Source organism: Nylanderia fulva, unplaced genomic scaffold, assembly GCF_048542155.1.
Source record: "Nylanderia fulva isolate GAGA-0341 unplaced genomic scaffold, ASM4854215v1 Scaffold661, whole genome shotgun sequence".
Lineage (NCBI taxonomy): Eukaryota > Metazoa > Arthropoda > Insecta > Hymenoptera > Formicidae > Nylanderia > Nylanderia fulva.
The window spans coordinates 12,024-34,251 of NW_028190766.1; the positions used below are offsets into that span (position 1 = coordinate 12,024).

The 22,228-nt window shown below is 45.6% G+C and overlaps 1 protein-coding gene, 1 non-coding gene and 1 pseudogene across 2 annotated transcripts; 2 read left to right on the forward strand and 1 right to left on the reverse strand.

Annotated features, from left to right (window-relative positions):
• Nucleotides 1–367: 367 nt before the first annotated feature.
• On the forward strand, nucleotides 368–1,633 carry LOC146720580 (large subunit ribosomal RNA; annotated as a pseudogene).
• Nucleotides 1,634–5,950: 4,317 nt separating this feature from the next.
• On the forward strand, nucleotides 5,951–6,760 carry LOC146720581 (uncharacterized). Its single transcript, XM_085488246.1, has one exon. It carries the CDS (start codon nucleotides 5,951–5,953, stop codon nucleotides 6,758–6,760), a length of 810 nt encoding a protein of 269 aa, XP_085344372.1.
• Nucleotides 6,761–21,639: 14,879 nt separating this feature from the next.
• Nucleotides 21,640–21,712, reverse strand: TRNAA-GGC (transfer RNA alanine (anticodon GGC)). The gene has a single exon. It is a non-coding gene; the product is annotated as a tRNA-Ala (tRNA).
• Nucleotides 21,713–22,228: the final 516 nt, after the last annotated feature.

The window sequence follows — 22,228 nt, forward strand, 5'->3', positions numbered from 1 at the left end:
GGGGAAGTTCACACTATCCTGTCCGATTGCATGATAAGAGGAGACTTAATATCAATATTATCTTCTCCTTGTCAAAATATTAACATTTTAAGAAACGAACGAATTTGGAATTGAAGAAATGAATGTCTTTCTGATATGGAAAGACTTTATTAAATCGAAAGAAAGTTAACAAAGAATTGTTTTTTTATTGAAAAACAACATATAAAATAAGGAAATGGTTTCGCTGAGTAGAAGTCTCGCCTCCACGTGGCGGGGATGGAAACGTTAGTACGATTACTGACGGCTAAGAGCCAATAATGTAACTTAATAAATTCTATAAAGAAATAAACTTATACATAACCACTTGAACATATACGATCACATTATGTGAACGAGTGTAGATGAATACAATTAGCATTAGATAAAACAAGCGGATATGATATACATTGGGAGCCGCGAAATGAAGGGGTGCAACAAATAATAAATAATAAATGTCCCTATCTACTGTCTAGCGAAACCACTGCCAAGGGAACGGGCTTGGAAAAATTAGCGGGGAAAGAAGACCCTGTTGAGCTTGACTCTAGTCTGGCACTGTAAGGAGACATGAGAGGTGTAGGCATAAGTGGGAGATGGCAAACATCGCCGGTGAAATACCACTACTTTCATCGTTTCCTTACTTACTCGGTTAGGCGGAGCGCGTGCCCCGAGGGCTTCGCGCCCCGGCGGTCACTGTGTTCTAGAGCCAAGCGTGTCAGAGTGGGCGTGAGGCCTCGGCCGATCGCCTTTAATACTCCCGCGTGATCCGATCGAGGACACTGCCAGGCGGGGAGTTTGACTGGGGCGGTACATCTGTCAAAGAATAACGCAGGTGTCCTAAGGCCAGCTCAGCGAGGACAGAAACCTCGCGTAGAGCAAAGGGCAAAAGCTGGCTTGATCTCGTGTTCAGTACGCATAGAGACTGCGAAAGCACGGCCTATCGATCCTTTTGGCTTGAAGAGTTTTCAGCAGAGGTGTCAGAAAAGTTCCCACAGGGAAAACGGGGTTTGTGGGGGCCAAGCTTTTCAAGCGACGTCCCTTTTTTGATCCTTCGATGTCGGCTTTTCCCCCTATCTTTGCGAACAAATTGCCACCCGCCCGGATGGTTCCCCCCCAAACCGGGACGTAGGGGTTTAGACCTCGTGGCCAGTTATTTTTTCCCAAACTGATGACTAGTCATTGCATATTTAAACCCTGCTCATCGAGAGAACCGCAGGTTTGGACATTTGGTTCAGCACGGGGGGGTCGAGCGGGCCGGTGGGCAAGCTACCATCCGTGGGATATGCCAAAAGCCTCTTAAGGGGGCCGTAATCCCCCATCGAGGTGGAAAGGATACTCAGATCCGTGAGTCGAAGGGCGCAAGGTGTAAAACACTTGACCTTATAGGCGGCCGGTCCTCGGGCCGGCGTCGCACGAGCCCGGTTTGCCGTACGGCGCCTTCCCCCGCCCCCCGGGATCTCCCCGCTACACGGCACGCTCTAAACGTCGATTTAATGGTTCGCAAGTTCGATGTCAGACTCGGATCGCTGTAACGACTTAGGTTTAACCCGGCGGGATTTTGTACCGGAGACATTACCAACGCTGCGATCTGTTGAGACTCAGCCCTCGCTGGGGGTTCGGCTTGCGGTAAACGAGACCCCACGTTCGACGGCGAAAGCCCACGCCGCGAAAAAGACTTGGATGAATTTTTTCGCTCGCCGGCAACAACACGCCGCGAACGGGGGCGGAAAAATTTCTCGCTCGCCGGGGAAAGCAACACCCGCCCCACGGACTTGTGAAAATTTTTCGCTCGCCCGCGAAAACACCACGCCGCGAACGGACTTGGAAAAAATTTCTCGCTCTGCCGGCGAAAGCAACACGCCGCGGGGGGAAAGGACTTGGAAGAAATTTCCTCGCTCCCCGGCGAAAGCAAAACCTCGCGATCGAACTTGGAAGAATTTGTCGCTGTCCGGCCCAAAGCAAAACTCCGCGAGCGAACTTGAAAAAGCGGCTTGTGCGGCCGGGGTTCGCCCGCCAACAAAAACAACAAACCCCCGACGGACTAGGGTACGGGCGGCCGCGGGCCCCGGGGGGTTGCCTGCCAAAGAATCAAACCGCCGCGATCGGACTTGGGGTACAACGCGCTGCCCCCGGGGTGTCCCCCGCCAACGAAAGCAACACGCCGCGATCGGAGTTGGGGCAAAGGGGGCGGGGTCCCCCGGGGTGTCGCCCGCTTCCCAAAACAAAAGCCCCCGATCGGACCTTTTTGGGACGGGCAAAGGTTGCGGGGCCCGGGGGTGGCGCCCGCTAACAACAACAAAAACCGGGCCCCTAAACGGGCTGGAAAAATTTTTTTGCTTTCCGCAGAGCAAAGCGCCGCGAGCGAACTTGCGCCTTTCCCGAGTTCTCGCTTGTACGGGACTCATCCGAGGCCCCGTAATCGGAATGAGTACACTTTAAATCCTTTAACGAGGATCCATTGGAGGGCAAGTCTGGTGCCAGCAGCCGCGGTAATTCCAGCTCCAATAGCGTATATTAAAGTTGTTGCGGTTAAAAAGCTCGTAGTTGAATCTGTGTCGCACACCGTCGGTTCACCGCTCGCGGGTGTTATAACTGGCGTGATGTGGGACGTCCTACCGGTGGCTTAGCCTCGCGAGGGGCGGCCCAACTATATCCCGTCGCGGTGCTCTTTACTGAGTGTCGAGTCGGGCCGGTACGTTTACTTTGAACAAATTAGAGTGCTTAAAGCAGGCTACCTTCGCCTGAATACTGCGTGCATGGAATAATGGAATAGGACCTCGGTTCTATTTTGTTGGTTTTCGGAACCCCGAGGTAATGATTAATAGGGACAGATGGGGGCATTCGTATTGCGACGTTAGAGGTGAAATTCTTGGATCGTCGCAAGACGGACAGAAGCGAAAGCATTTGCCAAAAATGTTTTCATTAATCAAGAACGAAAGTTAGAGGTTCGAAGGCGATCAGATACCGCCCTAGTTCTAACCATAAACTATGCCGCTAGCGATCCGCCGAAGTTCTTCCCGATACTCGGCGGGCAGCTTCCGGGAACCAAAGCTTTTGGGTTCCGGTGGAACTATGGTTTTCAAAGCTGAAACTTAAAGGAATTGACGGAAGGGCACCCACCAGAGTGTGAGCCTGCGTCTTAAATTTGACTCAACACGGGAAACCTCACCAGCCACAGACACCGGAAGGAATTGACAGATTGATAGCTCTTCTTATTCGGTGGGTGGTTGGTGCAGATGGCCCGTTCTTGTATTTGGTGGAAGCGATTTGTCTGGTTATAATATTCCGATAACGAACGAAAACTCTAGCCCTGCTCAATAGGCGTACCTTGGTATCGGGAACTTTTGAAAGAAAATCTGCCCGATTTTTTTAGCAGAAGTGCCTACTATTTGAAAAATAAATGTTCTTTCAAACAATGACGGTGCTTGACCCACAACGCCAGATTGTAACAAACTACTTGCACGAGCATGTAGCGTTAAAATTATTCAATTCCTGCATCTCGATCATGCCTCATGCAGCATGCATATAATTTATTAATTAAATAATCGTCGGTCTAACATGCGTATTTTAAATTCTATTTAAATTATGCGATCGGCCGCGAGAGTATACGGATACTCCCGCCCTCGAAAACTAAGCGCTTAAAACAGTCTCAAATTGTAACAAAAATGCCGCTGCTCGCGCGAGAGGGAGAGAAAAACAATGTAAATCAATTACAGTAAAACGTTCCTTCACCCTTAATATCACAATAGAAAGACAGCAAATGTACTCGAATATTCTAGAATTACAAGGCGTATATAAGCTTCCTCTCTCGCGACCGCGGCGCTTTTTTCCGATTGCCCTCATCGCGAATAAAGGTGTGTCATACGATAAAGATTGGCTTGTTCTTTGTCTAATTCATTATCCGTTTGCCCTTGCGGAACTCTTATGTAATTACAACTCCGGCTAATTCTCCTGTCGGTAAATTCGGGTGCGTGCGGTATATTAATTGTAATTTTTGTTAATAGTTTATATAAATATATTTTTTTTGTGAACGTTACGCGTGTGTCGAGTGTTGTGTCTATTTCTCGGTCTCGCTTCCGACCACGTCCTATCCATCTTTCCGTCGCGCACATTTTTTGGTCCTTCGAGCCGGATTCCTCCGGAACCTCCTGTGAATCCGGTGCCACGGAAGCGATTGTGATTGAGTGTCGGTGACCAGTGCTTCTGGAACAGAGAAACATTGTTAGAAATGACAGACACGAAGGCGATCATTGCCACCGCCACGGTGCTGTACGGCAAGATCTCGCGCGCGTTCGAGAACCTGCGGAAGCTCGGCGAGGCCAATATGACCCTCGGCGCGGTGGAGGCCCGGCTTCAAAATCTCGAGAAGCTATGGGATAAATTCGACGCTCTTAATGATACGTTAGCCGATCGGGTTGACGAAATAAAGCATGAGGTCTACGCTAAACAGGACATCCCGTCCTTAGGCGAGGAAGCTTACCTGCTGAACAAGGACCTCATGCTCGATCTGAAGAGCGCTCTCCAGCTGCAGCTACAGGCAGCCAGCTCTACCGCGGCCGGCTCTTCCTCGGACAGCGCTGCCAAAAATCCAACCGCCTACCTTCGCCGGGAAATACGAGGATTGGCCTTCATTCCGGGATCTGTTCCAATCCCTCATCGGCCGGAATCAGGCAGCAAAACCTGTGGAGAAGTTACACTACTTAAAACTTTGTGTGAAGGGTGACGCCGATCTGCTGATTCGTAACCTCAGCACCACAGAAGACAACTATGAAATCGCCTGGAAAACTCTAAGCGATTATTACGAGAACAAAAGATTGCTGACTCGTAATTATCTGAATAATTTCTTAGCGTTGACCAAGATGAAAAGCGAATCCGCCGCTGAATTGAGGAGGCTTTTCCATGGAGTAAAAACAACTGTCAGCTCCCTGAAGAGCATAGACCGACCGATAGACCGCACGGAGGATCTCTTCGTCCACCTCGTCGTAGAGCTCCTCGACAGCCGCTCTAGGCGAGAATGGGAGAGTGATATAAGTCACACCACGAGTCCGCCAAGCTACGCCTCGCTTGAGGCCTTCATAGAACGTCGGCTCCATACGTTGGAGGCGCTGTTTCCGGCCAGGAACGACAGCAGCAGCTCCAGCACTACGAAATCAACGAGGAGCCACCACGTCAAAGGCCAAGATCCAAAAGAGAAGTCCAGAAGCCGGTGCTCCATCTGCCAGGGGGACCACTTTGTTATGTTCTGCGGCGACTATAAGGATAAGACGGCGATGGCGCGTAAGCAGCTCGTCCGTGAGCATAAGCTCTGCTCAAACTGCCTTGGCCGGCATCAATCTTCCGAGTGCTCTTCGAAGAAGACGTGTACAGCGTGTGGCAGTCGACATCACTCCTCGCTTCACGATGCATTCCGGGAAGCCGAGGCCGCCACGACCGGTCTCACGTGGCTCAAGGCGCAGACTCTTCCTCCGCAACGGTACTACTGCCCTGCTCTGCTCCCCGGACTAGAGCTTTCCGCGTACTCGACTGCCAACGCGAACGCTGGCAGTCCCAGCTCGCGCCTCTGATCGACCAGGGCTCCGAATCTTCCCATCATTTCGCGAAGCGATTAGACGCAGCGCCTTACGACTTCCCCTAGAAGAAGCAATGCCGCCTGTGTAGTGCTCCTATGGTAGTCTGAGATGAAGGACCGAGATAAAGGCCCGAGTGACAAAGCGGGAAAGGTGAGATCTCACCCTGCTAGTCGCGCAGAGGGTGAATCGCACCACCTTCGTCAACGCTTTTAGTGCTGCCGAAGTGACGCTTGGTTTTTCCGCGAGCGATGCCGCCAGCAGTAGACAGAACCTAGGCACCCATCTGAGAGACCCTGGAGCTCAGCCGATCCGGAATTCTAGCTCTCGTGGCCCCCCGTCGACATTCCTACTGGAGCCGACCGTATATGCCGACCATCATCCGTTCAGGGTCTACCGAAAAGGCCTGCGGTTTTCTAAGGATTACCAGTAGCACCCTCAACAAACCTTTCGTCTGGGATGGATTCTCTCAGGTACCAGTTAGCTCGACGGCGCCCAGCCAACACATCTCCGCTCATCACTGCCAAATCGAGGAGGACATCACCTGCTTGGTGCGGCGGTTCTGGGAGCAGGAGGAAGTCCACCGGCCATCTCCGACCCTCACCAAGGCGGAACTAGAGTGCGAGGAGCACTACCGCCGTCATCACTCGCGCTCTCCTGACGGCAGGTACATAGTGCGGCTGCCAACGATCGAGCCTCTCCCGGATCTGTCTGGGACTCGTCGCGCCGCCAGTCGTGCTCTGCAACAGACGGAGAAAAGGTTAGAGAAAGATGCCGACTTTAAGGACATGTACGTAGAGTTCATGCAAAAGTACAAGGAACTGCGACATATGATGCTTGCACCAGCGCCAGCTGAGCCACAACGAGGTACCTGTTACCTGCCGCATCACGGGGTCCTGCGTCCGGACAGCACTTCCACTAAGCTGAGGGTCGTGTTCAACGGCTCGAGCTCCTTGCCGAACGGGGACTCTCTCAACCAATTTCTTCTGACTGGACCGAATCTGCTTCCTGCGCTGACTGACATCCTGCTGCGTTGGCGACGCCACAGATACGTCTTCGCTGCCGATATCGAAAAGATGTATCGGCAGATCCTAGTGCATCCGGACGATCGAAGCCTGCAGCGAATCCTGTGGAGAGACGACTCTAAGAACGACGTCCAGGAGTTCTGGCTATCCTAAAGAATGGAAAAACCCTCCGACTCAAACCCCCTATAAAAGCTAAGCCCTTTTCGGGACAGGGGGGGATCCTACGCGTCGGCGGGCCCTTAAACACGCTGCACTGCGTATGTGCCCGCATCAACCCATATAAAAACAGATCAATTTTACTTGTTTTTTTCATCATCGAGACACCAAATATATTAATGTTGGTAAAAAACGCTTTTTTTTAACCCATTTTTTTCCGTAGGGGAGTTAAAGGGGGGATTAAAATTAAATTAAAATAAGATTTTTTTCTATTTAAAATTTTGGCCGTGTCCAAGAAAATTTGGTCCCTTGTGCCGGTATTTAATTCTAAGGGAAAAATTATTTAGTTCGTTGGGATAACGCTTTGTCCCCGCGTTTTGGCTTTTCCCCTTTTAACGTTAAAACTACTATGTTAGGCCAATTTTCCTCTTCGGCGTGGTTTTCGAGCCAGGTATGCATTTATGAATTTGTTATTCGACCCACGCATTTTCGGTAGAATTTCGAAACAGAAAATTGTTTGGTGTCGAACAGCCGAAGAGGCGAATTTTTGCTAAGGCTCGGGCCATTGAAAATTGAAGCGCTTTAATTTAAAATATTTACTCAAAAATTTAAAGGTTTTTCACCTTCTGTTTCTTCCCCTCGTTATTCGATCGCAAGGAATTATGCATTGATCTTTTTTTTGATTTCTTGGTTATTGAAAATTGATTTTTGTTTATCGTACGTTAAAGACTCCCTTGGCTATTTCGCATTTCGCATACGTTCAATGCGGGGGGCGGGGGGGTATGTTAAAATTGTCACGTTTTTTCGGGCGACGAAGAAAGGTTAATGTAAAAATGAAAATATTCGACGCCGAGATTTTTCCCGGTTTGTTTGATTCCCAGGCGGGGAAAATTCCCCCAAAAAACCGCCTTGTCTTGCTTTTCGAAGGTGATGGGGCAATCGTCCCGAATGGATTTCAGACGTGGGCCACGCTTTCAATGGATGACCCTTGCGCCGAATTCCGCGAGGATCAAAATGAGTCTACCGAGGAGTCTGAATGAGGATCTCCGTTTATCAGCGAAAAGAGATCGCACAATTTATTTTCTTTCTAAGCAAATTTCCGCTTTTTTAATTTTGTCTCGGAGTTTTGAATAAAATGCTTTCCCTAAAAATTTAAATTTCTCCACATTTAAAATTTTCTCCGCATCCGTCTCTTCGTATTACAGCCGACTTTAAAAAAAATAAATTTGCCTCGCGGGGAAAAAATTAAAAAAACGGTTCTCGCAAATTGTGAACTGCAGGACACTGAACATCGCATTTCGAACGCATTGCGGTCCCCGGATACATTCCCCGGCCCACGCCCGGGGGAGAGCTTTTTAGTACCCTTAAAACTTGCGCCCGAAACGCGCACGGCCACGAGGGGGGACCAAAAAATGGCGCGCGCGTCGCCTGTCCCCTGTGAAAACCTTACAATGGGCGTACGACGATGTTGAACGTTCGCCCAGGTGTCTGTGCCGCGCCGACCAGGCGGCGAAAACCCTTTGCGTTTTTGGAAAACACACCGAAAAATAATGAGAAAGAGAAGCGCACAAGCGTGTAAAAACGTTGGCGAACGCGCCCGGGGATGTGGCGAATAAAGGGGGAGGGTTTTGTGTATCCAAGTCGTGTGGTAGCGAGACCCGGGGAAAAAAATGGGAGAGAGTAAGATGCCGGCAAAGGGAGAAAAAGGGGAAAAAAAAAGGGTCAGGGCGGTGAAGGACCGCTTTCCCTAGAGCGGCGCGTGCGTCGTTTTTCTCCCCCAAAATAGGTAGCGCATGTCTCACCGCTCTCCCCCCGTACTCACACAGAGACCGTGCTCTGCCTCTGTCCGCGTCTCTTGGTGCATAGCGTCGCGCCTTATCCGAGGCGCCCTTTCCCGCACAATAAAGGTATTACGGAGAAATAACGGCGGTCGTCGTCGGGGAGGAGCTTCGTAATCCTTTTCCTCTTTCGGAGAAGGGTTTTTAATCGCGAGGACCCCGTGTCCGAGTCCACGAAATTTTCGTAAAGCAAAAAAAAGACCGGCGCGCCGCGTCGTTACTCTCGAATCGATTTTCCCCCCGAATTTCGTTTTAAAAGAAAAGGAGAGCCGAGAATTTCAAAAACCCCCGATAATCGTCTCCATTCCCCCAACGAGTGTGTGTGCGGTTAGCGCCCCCGGGGATTTCCTTCTCGGTATTTCGTGGGCTGCCGCTGCTGCTCCTGTCGACGCTTCTTCTCTCCCTTTATATATTTTAGAAGAGAGACACGATGAGCGCGCGGGGGGAGGCAAACGGCTAGAAAACTCACTAGCGACGACCTCAGAGCGGGGAGATTACCCCCTGAATTTTTAAGCATATTTTTAAGCGGAAGGGGAAAAAAAAACTGACCAGGGTTTCCTTAGTAGCGGCGGGGCGAACAAAAAGCCCAGCCCCCGAATCCCGCGGTTCCGCCGCGGGAAATTGGGTTCGAAAGGATCCCCTTATCCCGAGGGCCCCGGGCGGTCCAAGTCCACTTGAATGGGGCCACTTACCTAGAGGGGCCACCCGTAGCGACCGGTGCCGCCTCGGGGAATCTCTCCTTAGAATGGGTTGCTTGAGATGCAGTCTAAGTGGGTGGTAAACTCCATCTAAGGCTAAAAACACCCCGAAACCCATACGAACAAGTACCGTGAGGGAAGTTTGAAAAGAAATTTTAAAAGAGAGTTTAAGAGTACGTGAAAACCCTTCAGGGTAAACCTAAAAAACCCAAAAAAATCGAACGGGGAATTCATCGTCAGCGGCGCTGGCTTCGCGTCGGTCGGCGATGTCCCCCCCGGGGTCCGTGCAAACGAGTCGGAATGGGTATAGGGGCGAAAGACTAAAAGAAAATTAGTAGGGTTTCCTCCGAGTTTCCCCTTGGATAGCGGCCTCGGGCCCTTCCGCACGGAAAGCGCGCAGTCTATCTGGTAAAACGAAAGATTAGAGGCCTTTGGGGGGCCCAAAACGACCTCAACCTATTCCAAACTTAAATGGGGAGATCTCTGGCTTTCTTGAATTTTGAAGCCCCGGACTTCGAATCAGAGTGCCAAGTGGGGCCATTTTTTGGGAAACAGAAATGGCGGGTGGGATGAACCAAAAGCAAGTTAAGGCCCCAACTCGAAAGCTCATGGACCCATGAAAAGGGGTTTTGGGGCTTAAAAAAGCAGAAAGGTGGCCATGGAATCGGAATCCGTAAGAGTGTGTAAAATCATGCCCAAGCAACACCCTTAAAAGGGTGGCGCTGAAGCTTTGAGCCTTTTCTCTGCCGTCATGGAAGTGGGGCGGCAACCGAAGCGGGGCGTTAGTCTTCTCCCCTCGTCACGAAGCCCTGACAGAGGAGGTCGCAAAGGTGAGCGCAGAAAAGCTGGCGCGAGTTTTCCTGGAGCCGCCGTCGTGCAGACTTGGTGGTAGTAGCAATACTCCAGCGGGCCCCCGGAGGACTACGTGGAGAAGGGTTTTTTGTGAAAAGCCGTTCCAGAGTCGTTTATCCTAACCTAGAAAATCCTATTCATGACGGCTACAAAGTTGCACCGTCGGCAGGACGCGGTAAACCACGCGACATCCATCCGGAAACCTTTTGCATTGATAATTCCAATGGCCGCGAAAGTCTCAAACTAAAATACTTTTTGGTTTAGACTAAAATTGTTCAATGAAATAATCATATATTTACATTAAAATTGTAAATAAGATATTTGATTTAAGTAATGGAGTTATTTTGGTTTAAAATAATATTATTTGAAATAAAATTAGTCTCCTGACAGGGAAAAAGCGTATTGCGCCATCTGGCGCGCGTTCTAATTTTCGGCAATCCACCAACCGCCCTCGTGCCGTTACGTCGTGCCTCGTGCGTTCGTTACTCGCAGTGACGCGCTTGTCTTGTTCGTCTGGTCCAGTCTCCGCACATAGTGGTCGCCCAAAAAATCGGCAATCAGTCTCGTGCGTGCTTCGTACTCATGTGTTCAGTATGTCTTTATACTCATATAGGGCCAATCCTGTCGGTTCTGTCCAGGTTCGTCTAGGCTACCATTCGCCGTAAAACAAACACGTGTGCCTCGCTCTTTTATTCGGGCTATGCCGCGAACTGGGCACAAGACACTCACGTGTTTCTTGATATACGATAAAGCTCTTAAAAGACTTAAATTAAAGTACCAAGATATATATCCGAATAAACAGGACATTTCGATATTCTTTATTATGTCATATAGTCTGTTCTGGAGGTTAAAATGATTCGACTCAAAAATATCTTCATGTTTAAATAATTTTATTATTTGTATATCCAGTGGATACATAATTTCGTTGCTTTTTTGCGTAAATTTATTTTTTAATAAAATAATTTACGCAAGAAAAGAAAAAAAAAAAAAAAAAAACAACAAAATATTGTACAATGAATAGAATAAAAGATATTTTTAACAAAATAAATATTTTGAGTGCAGAGAAAAAGAATTTCTTTAGATTAATAAATTTATTAATACAAGAGTTTAACAAGGATCTTTATAAATATAAATTTAACGATAAGACGGGCAACAAGAGCCAAATCGCGGACTGACAATGCGTGATCCTAACGAAGCTAATAATTCCGTTAGAATTAAATACGGTTGCAACAGGCCACCCAAATTTTTACTTGGACACGGCAAGATTTTAAATTATGAAATAATCTCATATGAGATTTAATTTCAATACCCCTTTTAACCCCCCTACGGAAACTAATAAATGCTGAAAAATGGTGCTTGTGCACCCGGATGGTATTAATTCTACGGAAAAATTATTTAGCTTCGTTAGCATAACGGCATGGTAATCCGCGAGTTCGATTGGCTCTTGTTGCCCGTCTTATATGTTAAAATTATAAAGTCAAAGAATTATTCCATTGGGATAATCGAATTAAATCGTTATTTGAATCAACAAATACGATTATTTGCTTTTTAAACAACTTATTTTATTGTCCAAATAAATTTATTTGTGGCAAGAAAATAAGTGTTTTAAAAAAAGCAAATAATCGTATTGGTGATTGCAAATAAACGACTTTAATTCGATATCCCAATGGAAAAATTTTCTTTGTTTTTAAAAATTTTTTATTAAATCTAAAGAAATTTCTCTCTGTGCAGGGGGCATCGTGTCCGTATGTTTCGATCACGTTTTGACCATCGATCGAAATAAAGTGGCGGATTCTATACCTCGTACCGGACATTCCTTTGCAGGCTGTCACAACACAACTTGGAAGCATCTCGCCACCTTTCCCCTTGGCCGTCCGGATTCGCGGTCCCCCGGGACACGATTAATTTTTGGCACCGACGTTTAGGGGTGTTGCTGCGCGGCGCTATTAAAACGGGACCTACAAACCTCGGGTCGCCCAAAAACGCGTTCGGATGTCGTTTTTGGTCCCCAAATTCCTAAATCAACTCGTGTCCGACCTCATTCCAATCCATACAACTAGGAGGCAAATCTGCACGGGGACACAGAGATTCTGGTTTTAAAAAAAAACTCCTCTTCAATTAAAAAAAAATTTTTCCCCCATGAATTGATGCGAGACACATTCCGCAAAAAACCTCGCGCGATCAAAAGGAAATACTTGTGGTTGCTTTTTTGATTAACCTCCCCCCTTAGGCAAGTAAAGGGCGATAGCTCTTCGCCGTGAACCATCCTCCAAAAAAACAAAGAACGCTTTTTGGGGATTTTTTCAACATTTTTGAGGAGTATAGGAAAAAAACCCAGCAATTGTTGTGGATTTTGGATCATGTACGCAATCTACTTCCTTATCACGGCGTTTACGGGAATCCAGCACCAAAAACCAACTGCAATGGTTTTTAATGCCCCCTTTCGTACAACCACCGGGTTTTCCCAAAAGACCCCCTTATTCAGGACCAAAAGCGCAGCAAGATTCGCGCAAAAACTTTTCCGGGGGAACTTATTTTGTGTTCGCAGCCGAAGAGAAAATTATCGGCAGATCATTTCATCCCGAAAAAACCACTATCAACGCACCTCGGGGCACCGTGGAGCCTCTCAGAATATCAATTATGCCAAAAAATTTTAGGTCTCACACCTCCTTTTTTTACTTGGGGTTTAAAACAGCTGCCTACGACGAAGAACAAAAACTTTCCGCAGCGGCCCCTCTTACACAAGAAAATTTACGTGGGTGACGTTTTTGGGGTTTTGATTTCCCCCAAGGGGGCTCAAACTAAAGCCGCTAACAAAAACCCGCTTTCAGGTGGGGGGTTCCGTTTGAAAAAAAAGGCGTCAAACGAAGAACGTTTTCGAGCGTTCCTTCAGGGGTGAATAGGGGTTTTCGAATTTCCCCAAACCCAAACCCCATTCTGGGTTTTCCCCATGGCACCAAAAACCCCACTCACCAAGTTAACATAAAAACGTAAAATTCTTCAAACTCAAAAGACTGCTTTGTCGCGGTAGTCACTTTCCGACCTCTGGATACTCTTCCAGTTACATGTGGGGAAAAATTTTATCCAACAGCTCGGAAAAAAGCAGATCGACTGGGACGATCCATTATTAAATATCTACCAAAGGGAAAGGATTTATTCGCGGGGACTACAGAACGTGACCGAGTTGTATCCCTCGCTGGCTTTCTTCAGCGCAAGGCCTCGAATTTCGGGTTCTTTGATGCCTCCAAGATGCGCTGGAGCAGTTTTTTACATGCGACGTTAAAATTTTCCGACCAAAGGTCACCTCATCGCGCCAAAAGAAGGTTTTCCCCCCTCAAGGGGCAGACCTTTTTCCAAAAATTGGAACTTGGCAGCTCTCCTATGAAGTTTCTTTTTTTTGACCAAAAAAAAATTTTTTTATTCAACGTGTGCACTTGGGCCCCTTCAAGGTCACTTTTTGTGGATCAAAGGTCCCCCTAAAGGAAAAATTTGTATCCAATCGAGTTCAAGCTCGCTCCCGACACCAATGGCATCAAACACCTGGAGGGGGAAACCCAGTGACTGTCTCTCTCGCGGCTCTCGCTCATAAAATGGGGAAACCCCCTTCCTCTCGGGGAGACGGATTTTGGGGACACTACTCTCAGTTGAAGGCCCCTTCCCCGGGAAATCCGGAAATTGCTCTATAACGATCTTGAAGACAACTCAGATTCTCTGCAGCCGCAGGTGAGAACCCAATAAAAAGCTGAAATTTTAACGATCAATTTTCTCTGTCACTGACTGTTGCGGTTTTTCGGCATGGATATGCGCGCCATTCCCGCCCCCAAGCGGAAAAATTCCGTTCACCCGGGGTAACGATGCCCAAATACTCAGGCCAGAACATTTTGGAAAAAAAAAAACTGGAGAGCTTACTCAGCCGGAGATTGGAATTGTGCGCAGCCATCCACTCTTTTTCGCAATCATTTTGTAAAACTCTCGCCATTGCGACTCGATAAATTCTTTGCGTTGCGACGACTGAAAAACACATGCTCGATTTTTTAGCAAAATCCGCTTATTTCTCGAGCCTCCTTTCTACGCCTGTAATTTCAGGTTTTTCAAGGGCCTTCACGGTGGGGCAGGTGTGCTTGAGGCAAAGTTATGGGTGATCGGAGGTGAGCTTCGATCAGCGCCTTCATCCGACGATGCGTAAAAAGACGTGACTCGAGCTGCCGTCGTAAGGGGAATGATGGGATTGCTCCAACGTCTCGAGTTACCCAAAACGCCTTTTTTCAAGGGGAGGGTTAGCAGGTCCTTTACGTGAAAACCGGGCACGCGCTTCTCGCATCTACAAGGGTTTTTTAATCATTTTCACCCGCTTCGCCCTTGGTGTTTATCTCGGGTCGCCACGGACTACTCGACGCAGGATCATTAGGGGGTTTAAACGCTTCATCAGTAAACGCGGTTGAGCGCAATAACAGTGTTTGGGACGAATTTGTTGGCCCCGATGCCGAACTTCGTTGATTTTTAATTCCGCTCGCGAGACGTCGCCAAATTTTAAAAACACGCTCGCCCCGGGGACGGCCCCCACTGGAAATTTAATCCTCCCTCGGCCCCATTCGGTGGAATGAGGGGTCGCGGTCAGTCAACAAAATTTTTTTACGTGCGTCTCGGGGACTCCGTGCTCATTTGAGGAGTATCATACGCCTTACTCAGATCGAAGCCTTTTTTAACCCCCTCGCCCCCGTTTGTCGACACGGACGATCCGACGATCTCACAGCTTTAAACCCCCGGGCATTCCCTCTTGGCGACTTTTATCATTTCCCCCCGAACCATCGTTTTTCGCCCCCCCCCAAAATCTTGGTCACCGGTGACAATTTATCCGCCACACTCGAACGCTTTGGGGGATGCTGTTAAACCGAATTTTTTCAGTTTTTCCAGATTAAAAAACAAGGGCAGACCCCGGATATTAAAAAAATTTGGGGATCTCTCGTTTCATCCCAACGAGCGGTACCACCATTGAATGGCCGCTAACCGAGTCCCGCTCTGATCCAGGTTCCGAGGTCTAATTCGCGGGGTCACCGTAGTACCCCCGCGTCTTCGGAATTTAAAAAAGCCAAGGGGCAAAAACTGTGTCGCTTCCAGTTGAATGAAAAATTTTGGTCACACCCCACATTGCGCCTTTTTAAAGGTTTAGAACTTTCTGTTGTGTACACAAAATGTAAACGCCGGTTTATAAAATTTTCGGTTTTTATTGTTCGACGTTTTTTTTCACATTCGGGAGTTCGATCACCCCATTGTCAAAATTTTAATAGGACGCCCCCAAAGCCCTTAAAACGGGCGGTGTGGTAAAGATTCAAAATTTTTGTTAAAAAAACACATTAAATTTTCTTTTTCACAGCCCTCTGTTTCTGTTTTTTTGATTATTTTCCACGTTTGTATTTATCGAATTTCCCCAAACCCCGGGACCGTCAGGTTTTACGTATTTTAATTTTTTTTCACTTTCCGCGGGTCTTTCCCCCCCGCGCCGTGTCTCGGACGGTCAAAATCACTTTCGTTTGTTTTTTGATTCTAAAAACCTCTCAGTCAAGTACACCGTTCGCCCAATCATGGTTTTTTTCCTTTAATGATTTTTTACCTTTTCATTGAAAATTAACTGGTTTTTTGCGATTAAAGTTTTACGTAAAAAAACGAAAATTTAATAAACCCTTAAATTTTTTTTCCAAGTGTTTTTTAGTGATCCACGTTTACACGCTTTTCTTTAACATTTATCAAAAAATTAAAAAAAATTAAAATTAGTTTATTTTATTGTAGACCGTGTTGATAACTACTAAAAAAAATAACAAAAAACTGGGAAAAAAATTTTAAAAAAAAATTTTTTTAAAAATTTTTTAAAAAGGGGTTTGCATATTTTTTTAATTTTCTTTTTTCTTAACTAAAAAAAAATTTTATTTGAACAATTATTTCTCTCTTTTATTTGGGAAAAGAAAAAAAAATTTTTTTTTAAAAAAAATAAATTAAAAAATTTTTTTTAATATTAAATTAATTATAAGGTAAACAAAGCAATTTTAAGGAAAAATCATCATTTTTGGTTTTTAGCCCAATAAGGAAGATAGCAAAATTTTTTAAATTTTCCGATGCGCGTTAATTTTAATTTTGAGCTTTAAAAAAGCTTTTTTAATTTTTTACGATATTTTCATCGAGTTAACCTAATCTCTTTAAAAAAATTAAAGTTTGCTTTAAAAAGATTAAATCGGCAAAAAAAAAATTTTTTTAGGAAAAATGTATTTTTTAAAAAGTTTTAATTTTTTTGGGGTAGGCGAATATTATTTACCGATTCTTTAATACACCGTGGGGCGAATTTCTTTTCCCCCTCCCCCCCTGCGGGCGCTGCGTAAGAAAGAAGGAGAAGGTAAGAAGGTCAGTCCCCCCGCGGAAAGGGAGGAGCGGTTGGACAGTATACGGCAGTGAGCCGTCGTGCGTGTCCTATCGAGTACAGTTTAACCTAATAAAGATCCTTTGTTAAGATCCACTAGAAGCCTTATTAGAATTACGCCCTGACATCATCTAAAACTATCCTGACACCACCTACAACTTCAGAAGTGGGATCGAAGAAGAAGTTAGCGAAGGATCCGTGAGGTTAATACACGCACGAGAGATACACGGGACTTTGAAAAGTACGACCAAGTGTTTGTGGTCGATGCAGAGAAAAAACCGTGTCTTGTGTTTACTCGAGTAAAAGACAGAATATTCCGCGCTGTGTGCCACGAATATTTTGAAGGTTATTCGCGCTGTGTGCCGCGAATCTTTGCTCGTGCTAAAAGACAGAATATTCCGCGCTGTGTGCCACGAATATTTTGAAGGTTATTCGCGCTGTGTGCCGCGAATCTTTGCTGCGTGCTAAAAGATAGAATATCCGCGCTGTGTGTCGCGAATATTTTGACGGTTATTCGCGCTGGGTACCGCGAGTCTTTGCTGCGTGCAAAAAGACAGAATATTCCGCGCTGTTTGCCACAAATATTTTGAAGGTTATTCGCGCTGTGTGCCGCGAATCTTTGCTGCGTGCAAAAGACAGAATATTCCGCGCTGTGTGCCACGAATATTTTGACGGGGTTATTCGCGCCGGTGTGCCGCGAATCTTTGCTGCGTGCAAAAAGACAGAATATTCCGCGCTGTGTGCCACGATATTTTGATGGTTATTCGCGCTGTGTGCCGCGAATCGTTTGCTGCGTGCAAAAAAGACAGAATATTCCGCGCTGTGTGCCACGAATATTTTGATGGTTATTCGCGCTGTGTGCCGCGAATCTTTTGCTGCGGTGCTAAAAGACAGAATATTCCGCGCTGTGTGCCACGAATATTTTGACGGTAATTCGCGCTTGTGCTCGCGAATCTTTGCTGCGTGCTAATTGTTCCGCCGCGTACGAGAGAAAGCGAGTCCACGTATCGCGCGCGGTGAATCGACGTGTAACGCGATATCCTTGTGAGATTAGATATTGCCGCGCTGTGTGTCGCGAATATTTTGACGGTAATTCGCGCTGTGTGCCGCGAATCTTTGCTGCGTGCTGAAAGACCGAATATTCCGCGCTGTGTGCCACGAATATTTTGACGGTAATTCGCGCTGTGTGCCGCGAATCTTTGCTGCGTGCTAATTGTTCCGCCGCGTACGAGAGAAAGCGAGTCCACGTATCGCGCGCGGTGAATCGACGTGTAACGCGATATCCCTGTGAGATAGAATATTCCGCGCTGTGTGTCGCGAATATTTTGACGTAATTCGCGCTGTGTACCGCGAATCTTTGCTGTGTGCTAATTGTGCCGACGTGTGTCGCAAACATTTGACTGAGGTTAAACATTTATTAACACGTCGCTGTGTGCTAGGACGTATAGAAAAGGGAAGTGCAGTATGTCACTAACAATGGCGAGACCGCCGAGTGCGTATACGCTTGCCGAGATTAAGGACATCTCCGCGAGAAGAAGTTGCCGGCGACCGGTAACAAAGCTGACCTGATAGATCGATTGACTGCCAATGACCCGGAGATATGGACCACACTGGATGAACAGAGGTCACGGCAGAGCCGCGGTGTCGATCAGCCGATTGACGCGGGGCCATGAATCGAGGGATGCCGTCGCGGGCAAGGACAATGAAAGCCAAGTAAGTAACGACGCATCGTTGAAGGTCCTTTGACTGAGAATGACTTGATTCGACGAGAAAATGAACTACTTAGAAGAGAACGAGCTCTTCTTCAACGTGAATTAGATATCGTTAGACGAGAGAACATCGAAGATCATGGAGCACCGCAGATGAATGATGGCGGAAGAAGACGTATGGTCCACCGATGAGCGAAAGTGTAAGGGCTATTCGCGACTTGTTGAGCGAATTCGACGGCAGTGAGGGTACGTTCTGGAAATGGGAACAGCAGGTACAATTGCTGCGAGTGTCGTACGCCTTGGATGATGCGGCGACAAGAATTTTAATAAGCTCTAAATTAAAAGGACGTGCATCCGAGTGGTTTCACTCCAAACCACATCATCTTACCCTTAGTATAGAAAATCTATTGGCGGCCATGAAGGGAATGTTCGACCTTCGTCAATCAAGATTGTCCCTACGCAAGAAGCTCGAAGAGAGAGCATGGCGGACGGACGAATCATTCACGAGTTACTTCCATGATAAAATAATCCTCGCTAATAGGGTACCGATAGTAGATGACGAAGTTGTCGATTATGTCATCGAGGGTATACCTGATCGCAATCTCAGAGATCAAGCACGTATTATGCAGTTCGAGTCTCAGTCGGATTTATTGGAGGCATTTAAAGGATTGACGCTACACCCGAAGAAGTTCCCTGATCGCGAATGGAAGAAACCTATTGATCAAGGAAAAATCCAAAAGGATGGGAAATTGTCGACGAAGGAGGGTTTCAGCGTTTAAAGGAAATCCAGCATCGTCGAGTGCAGATTTAGCACCACGCCGAAAGATAATTAAATGTTATAACTGCCAGGGAGTTGGACATCTGGCATCCGCATGTTCACACCCGAAGAAAGTTAAGGGAGGCTGTCATCGATGTGGTTCAGCCAGCCACTTGAAAAAAGACTGTCCCGAGAAAAGAGTCGAAACCCGAGTCGGCGAACGTTGTGAACTTGATCGAACCGATACCCGTTAGCGATCCGTATTGTGTACAGTTAAAGTTTTCGGTGTCCTTTGAAGGGGATATGGATCGTGAATATACAGTAGACGCGATAGTTGATCCCGGCTCCCCAGTGAGCCTCATAAAAACTGAGTATGTTCCGACGAGTTTGCGCGAACCGCTACCTCCTAACAGCGATTGTTTCTGTGGAGTAAATAAATCCCCTGTTCGCGTAATAGGCACCTTTTCGAAATTAGTCGAAATCGAAAGAATTAATATTCAGCTACGTTTTCTGGTAGTACCGAACGAAACAATGTCGTGTGCGGCATTACTTGGTCGCGATTTTTGTCGAGATCCGTTAATAAAAATCGAACTAGGTAAAACGGTAAAGATTACTAGGAGAAACGAGTCGACAAGCGAGAACAATTTTGATACCGAGATTATGCAAATAGAATATCTCGAAAATCCTGTAAAAGTTGGAGAAGAATTGAATATTAATCCCGGTGTCGAATTGCATGTAGTCGAAAGCGTTCGAAGATTGTATAACAAAGAATACGTTGATAAATGGGATTCGGATGCGAGCGAACCGGAAACCGAGATGAAAATTTTATTAAAAAATGAACAGCCGATTACCTTCCGGCCTAGGCGTTTAACGTATGCCGATAAAGAAAAGTTGCAAGTAATATTAGACGACTTATTGAAAACAGGTACAATTAGGCAGAGTAATTCACCCTACGCTAGCCCAATCGTTCTCGTGCAGAAGAAAAATGGCGAGTCACGACTGTGTGTCGACTTCCGTGAAATAAATAAGATTACTGTAAAAGACAATTTTCCCACACCGTTGATAGATGATCATATTGATCGGTTAAAAGGAAAAAAATATTTTAGTAGTCTCGACTTAAGTAAACAGACAGTTAATCCGCGAATATATCGTTGGGCATTATTTTTAGAGCAATACTGTTATCAAATCGTACATCGACCCGGTACACAGATGAATCATGTCGACGCGTTGAGTCGATGTCATAGCATTCTGACATTAGAAGCAAATTCGTTCGACCGAACTTTATCTATTCAACAAGATCGGGATGTAAATATAGTAAACATTCGAAATAAATTAGAAAAATCTGAGGATAAATTCTTTGAATTGCGAGACGGTCTTGTTTACCGTAAAGATAAGGGTAAAAAACTCTTATTTTATGTACCGATATCAATGGAAAGTAATGTAATCCGTATGTGTCATGATGACATTGGCCATGTCGGCCTCGATAAAGTTATTGCTAACATTAGGCAAATTTACTGGTTCCCACAAATGAGAGAGAAAGTAAAGTGCTATATTTACTTAATACGTTTTGTTCCTATACGTACGACCGAGACGGTCGTAATGTCAGGCTGGCCGACTGTAGGCGAATTATTATTCTACCGATATTCATTTATATACACGCGTGAGCGGCGAATTACGTTTCCTCTCCCCCCCTGGCGGCGCTGCGTAAGAAAGAAGGGAGAAGGTTAAGAAGGTCAGTCCCCCGCGGAAAGGGAGAGCGGTTGGACAGATATACGGCAGTGAGCCGTCGTGCGTGTCCTATCGAGTACAGTTTAACCTAATAAAGATCCTTTGTTAAGATCCACTAGAAGCCTTATTAGAATTACGCCCTGACATCATCTAAAACTATCCTGACACCACCTACATTGGACATTTTTTTATCAAGTTTTAAGTTGTCAAAGATACGTAATTTTAAAAAATAAAATAGTATGTTCGTTTTTAAAGCATACAGTGATGGGTAAGATACATTTAAAATGTATCTCGATACAGATACAGATACATGTAAAAAAATATATTTAGATACAGATACAGATACACAAATTATAATGTATATAGATACAGATACTCAGATACTTTAAAAGATACATAGCAGATACTTTTAAATTATATTTTATCATAATAATGGTAATATGCACAAAATGTACTAAATAATTCTTTTATCTTTATTAATATTTTTGTTTATATTATGACTTTATTCGTTAGTCTTAACACGTGAAAAATGTCTCAAAGATATCGTCACTCAAACTATTTCGTGTGGGTGAGTGACGTGGAAACCTAAAAAAACACATAACAGCCATCCCCGAAAAATTTGAAAAAATTTGGTACCAATTTCGTGCAAATCGGTTCATAAATGCGTGCGCGCATGGGTGAATGCGTGGGTGGGATAAAATTAAAAACGATATACATCTCTTCCTTCTCGGCCATAGAGCCAAACGCGATGTTATTACAAAATTAAGTAAGAAATTGAGGAACCTGGAATTTTGTATCCTGTGGTTGGGATCTCAAAAATTTTCCTTGTTCCACTTTTAACTTCCCCTGTAACGAAATAGGCGAGAAAAATATTGGTCCGAAAGTTGGCTAAATCGGGAATCGAACCCGAGATCTTTCGCTTGCCGGGCGAATGCTTTTCCAACTGAGCTATTCAGACACTTACGAAACAATACTTTTCTCAATATTTTCATCCCCCAAAAACGTCGTAATTAGGCCCAGACGCGAATATTCTTATCATTGTAAAATTAAAGAAAATATTTAATAATTCTCCCCAAAAAATTTGCAACACTTTAGAATAAAAGCTAAAGATATATGTATTGAATCTTTAAATAAATCCACAAACGTGTGAGTGGGTGCGTGGGTGGATGAGAGTGTGTTTAAAACAAAGAAAAAAATTATAATAGACATTCCCAAAAAATTTAAGAAATTTTAGTACAATTTCTTGAAAATCGGTCCATAAATGCGCACACTCATGAGTGGACGTGTGGGTGAAATCAAATTTAAAACAAAAATATTAAGTAATCATCCCCTAAAAATTTTCGAAATTTTGATACCAATTTTTGGAAAATCCATAAATCCGTATACGCGTGGGTGGATGCGTGGATGGAGGTGCAAAACTAAAAAAAAAACACTAATATTGATGTTAAACCTAAAAAGAAATCACATAGCAGCC

What these genes read in the sequence shown, in the direction of transcription:
- LOC146720581 (XM_085488246.1), top strand. Translation starts at nt 5,951, where the DNA reads ATGCCGACCATCATCCGTTCAGGGTCTACCGAAAAGGCCTGCGGTTTT.